Source organism: Atta colombica, unplaced genomic scaffold (assembly GCF_001594045.1).
Source record: "Atta colombica isolate Treedump-2 unplaced genomic scaffold, Acol1.0 scaffold269, whole genome shotgun sequence".
Taxonomy (NCBI): Eukaryota; Metazoa; Arthropoda; class Insecta; order Hymenoptera; family Formicidae; genus Atta; species Atta colombica.
The window spans coordinates 6,929-11,162 of NW_017259369.1; the positions used below are offsets into that span (position 1 = coordinate 6,929).

The window sequence follows — 4,234 nt, forward strand, 5'->3', positions numbered from 1 at the left end:
TTCAGATGAAATTAAAAAAACTTATAGAAAACTGGCTCTGAAGTACCATCCTGACAAAAATCCTAACAATCCAGAAGCAGCTGAAAAGGTTATCTAAATTTCTAAAATCTGTTTACTCTTATAATATATACTTTTCTAATATATGTATTTACTTTTATATATAGAGGAAATGCCCCTATTATAAGATGATCATTTATAGTGCTGAAAGTCTATTGGCAAAATTGAAAAAAATAATAGGTCATTTTGAAGGGAATTTAATAAACTGTTAAAATATTGTAAAATTTAATTCAAATATTTTTTTCTTAAAATTAGAGAAATGTAAAAAGTGAACGAATCGCAAAGTAAAAAAATTGCGCTCAAATACTATGAGAATTAATAATAAAGTGTATCAGTATTGCAATCAAAAAATTTTTTTTATTTAATATTTCTAAAATGAGCACAGTATGAACACAGAATGAGCATGTGATGCATTACTCAGGATTCGTCTCCAGGAATAGTTGGAATCAAGCATTGCAGAAACAAGCACTCATTGTTCATTCTACGTGGTTATCCTTTTTATTACTGTACAATAATATTCATACTTTAGCAACAATTGTCATTGTAAATTCAATCATAAGAACATGAGTTATTTCATATTAAAAAAACCTGAGTATTTCATATTACATGTTCCAAGCCTTACAGTTTTACAATCATTAAATCTAACTTCTATAATTAAGCAATTCAACATATTTTTCTATTAACATATTTTCTATTAATATTTTTCTATTAATATGATCTCTATCTACTATATGCAGAATTTATTGCCAAATATTTACTTATTAAATAACAAACAAGGTTTACAGACTCATTAATTTGAAAATATCCAAATTCTAATACCTTTTTTTTTTTTACAATGATTACAGGCACGATCTAATAATGAATTTTCGACTAAATAATTTTCAACTTAAGAGCAATAAATCCATGATCTAATCGACAGATAGCATTTATTTAGTTTAACAGAAATGCCACTATTATATTATCTATCTCATAATAGAGGGAACTTTCTTCTCTTGAAAAAAATATTTTTTATAAATTTAAATTATGTAAATGATTTTCTTTCCTTATTATTTTGGATATTAAGAATTTTGAAATTTATTTGCACTTTCAGCATAACAAAATATATCTTCTAATTGAATATTTACAGTTTAAAGAAATAAATAGAGCACATGCCATACTGACAGATCTAACAAAACGTAATATATATGATAATTATGGATCTCTTGGTCTATACGTCGCAGAGCAGTTTGGAGAAGAAAATGTTAACGCTTACTTTGTTGTCACATCTGGATGGTGCAAGGTAAGAGTATGAATTAGTAAGAGTTCATTTTAGTTTATAAAACAACTATTATATTATATTTATATGATTTAGAAATAATATATATTATGTTTAATTATTATATAATATGTGTGTGTACACACACACACACACACACACACACACACACACACACACACATGATTTATATATAAATAAATTTTTAAGTAGGTTATTTAGAAAAAAAATATAACGTAGAAAGTTGATAAAGTATAAGATAATATTATTGTTTAAGATAATATTATTGTAAATGTATATTATGTCAATCCATTAAAGTATATATTGTTAACATTAGTAAATACTTAAATAATAATATAACACTAATCTAAAAATGTTTTCGGTTTTATTGCAGGCATTGTTTATAATTTGTGGAATAATTACTGGTTGTTACTGTTGTTGCTGTTGTTGCTGCTGTTGCTATTTCTGTTGCGGTAAATGTAAACCAGCTCCTCCCGAGGATAGTGGTGCATACCATAATTTACAGGTAAAAACATTCATAACTTTGGTTATTTATTTTGATAAATTTTTTTACAAATAATAAAACTGCGATACGAGAAAGTATCAAATATATATATGATGATAAATGATATGGATAAAAAATAGAAGAAAGAAGTTTACATTAACAAATATAAAAAAGAATGTAAGAAAGTTTCTATTTATAAATTATCATACCAAGCTGACTGAAAAATTTACTGTTTTCTTATTTTCATTGCCTTTCTACAAATCTGTTATCATCAGCCTTTAATATTCTAACTATAATCTTGAATTTCATCTTTCAAAAATATATATTTTATCAAAAATACAGTAATCACAAGAATACTATTTTCTATGGTTTAATCTCTCTCTATAAATGAGAAACATTTCGAGATAATTTATAATTATATGCAAACTATAAAATTATATATTATATTTTTTGCCAGTTTTTTTCATATATAAATTAGTACAACTTCCTTTTACACACATCTTTCTTTGACAATTCTTTTATTTTGTTGCAAAGTAATATACGAGGAATTAAATGAATATATATAAATGAATATTATAACATATTATTATAGTCATTATATTCACTCGGACTTAATTACAAATCTGTGTCTTTGTACGACGCACATGTAATATAGTAAAAGCTGAACTTTTATCAATTAATATACATTATTCAAATATGCATAACCTATACTGCACGAAAAAAACAAATATTATTTCTAATTTACAAAGAAAACAGAAGTCTATTATTCTTACTAATCTTACTGTAGATGTAGCATAAATAAATCATATAAACTTGTGATTCATTAATCATGTAATACTTTTAAACTTTCCATTTAATATTAATGAATGGATAATGTTTCAAATATATTTATAAATATTTATAAATATTTATAAATATTTTTTCTCTGTCAACTTCATGAATTCAATGGTATTTTAGATTTAGAATGGTATTTTCCTTTCTTTAGACATAAGTTTTTAAATAAATTCAAAAAATGTAATTTTCTTTCAATATATTGTGAATGTTAATATCTTAAAAAATGATTTTAAAGATTCGAATATAATTAAGGAAATAAGCATTGATATCTTTACTTTCGGTTTCAAAATATTTCATTGATAGTATATTTAGACAAAATTGCCAACATATCATTGAAATCACACAGTCGTAGTTATCTGTAATCTTATCTTTAGTCGACAGAAGAGACATTATCTGTTTAGTGGCGAGTTATTTTAAATTAAGTCTGTCCAAGTTTTTATTTGCAAAATGTTTTTCTATTTTGCTAAGCAAAATTGAAAAGAAATAAAACAACAGACATTAATATTATCCATATATTATTGTATATGGAAGCGTTATATCATGTATTAATTATTTATATATATTAAATAATTACACTAATTGTAAGATCGGTTAATTGTGTCATTAAAAAGAGACTTATGATAGCATGAACAATTACAAATGAAAATAATAAAAGTCTTTCGCTCAATAAACTTAGACAGACTTATTATAAATCCTGTATTATATAACAGTGCACATTTAAATTCAGTAATATAATTAAATGTCATTAATATCAATCCAACTAAATGCAATACACAAAACATAGATTCTATAGTTGAATTTTAAAAAATATTGAAACATAACAAATCTAAACTCTCTAAAAGAGAGTATATTTATGAATAAATTTCTGGCACATAGTTGGAAAGCATGTCAACGAGGAATGAATATCTCAGTAGACTTTTAATTGCAAAAACAAGCGATTTAAGGAGTTTATGCAACTTACAAATGATCGACGTACGCATAAAAGTTTGTATTTATTTAAAAATTTGCAAATATATTTTTTTTGGAGGCACTATAAACGCTTTATATAAATGGCTTGGCACAGCTCTTGAAATCTTAGTCATAAAAGTTTAATTTATTAAATATGCGTTGCGCACGCACGCGCGCGCGCGCGCACACACACACGCGCGCACACACACGCGCGCGCGCGCGCACGCACGCACACACACACACACACACACACACACACACACACACACTGAAGGAAATGACTAATGATAGTATCAAAAAAGTTCTTTATGAAAAAATATATATAAAATTTTCTCATAAAAAAACTGTTTAATAACTTGTACAGAAAAACTGATGACGTATTTACGCTTTTGTGATCTTCATAAGTGAACATAATTTGCAATAAGTAGATTATAAGTAGATTTTATATCAATGAATTATTTTATTCACAACTATTTTAATACATGTAAAAAGATATAGCATTTTATTGAAAAAATGAAAATATTCTTGTATATAACTTGTTTAATTTAAATTATTTTACATCGTTTTATTCAATACTTTTTTACTTTTTGAAATTTTTTTTTGAACAATTCCTTTTTTCTATTATCAATTCGATG

The 4,234-nt window shown here is 25.0% G+C and overlaps 1 protein-coding gene across 1 annotated transcript in view; it reads left to right on the forward strand.

The window, feature by feature from the left end:
• Positions 1 to 5: 5 nt before the first annotated feature.
• Positions 6 to 4,234, forward strand: part of LOC108689310 (dnaJ homolog subfamily C member 5-like) — a gene marked incomplete at its 5' end in the record, with an annotated part of 19,791 nt that continues 15,562 nt past the window's right edge. Inside the window, 3 exons of the mRNA XM_018196037.1 lie at positions 6 to 88; positions 1,184 to 1,336; positions 1,707 to 1,838. Of these exons, the coding sequence (XP_018051526.1) occupies positions 6 to 88; positions 1,184 to 1,336; positions 1,707 to 1,838 (368 nt within the window). The remainder of the gene's footprint in view (positions 89 to 1,183; positions 1,337 to 1,706; positions 1,839 to 4,234) is intronic.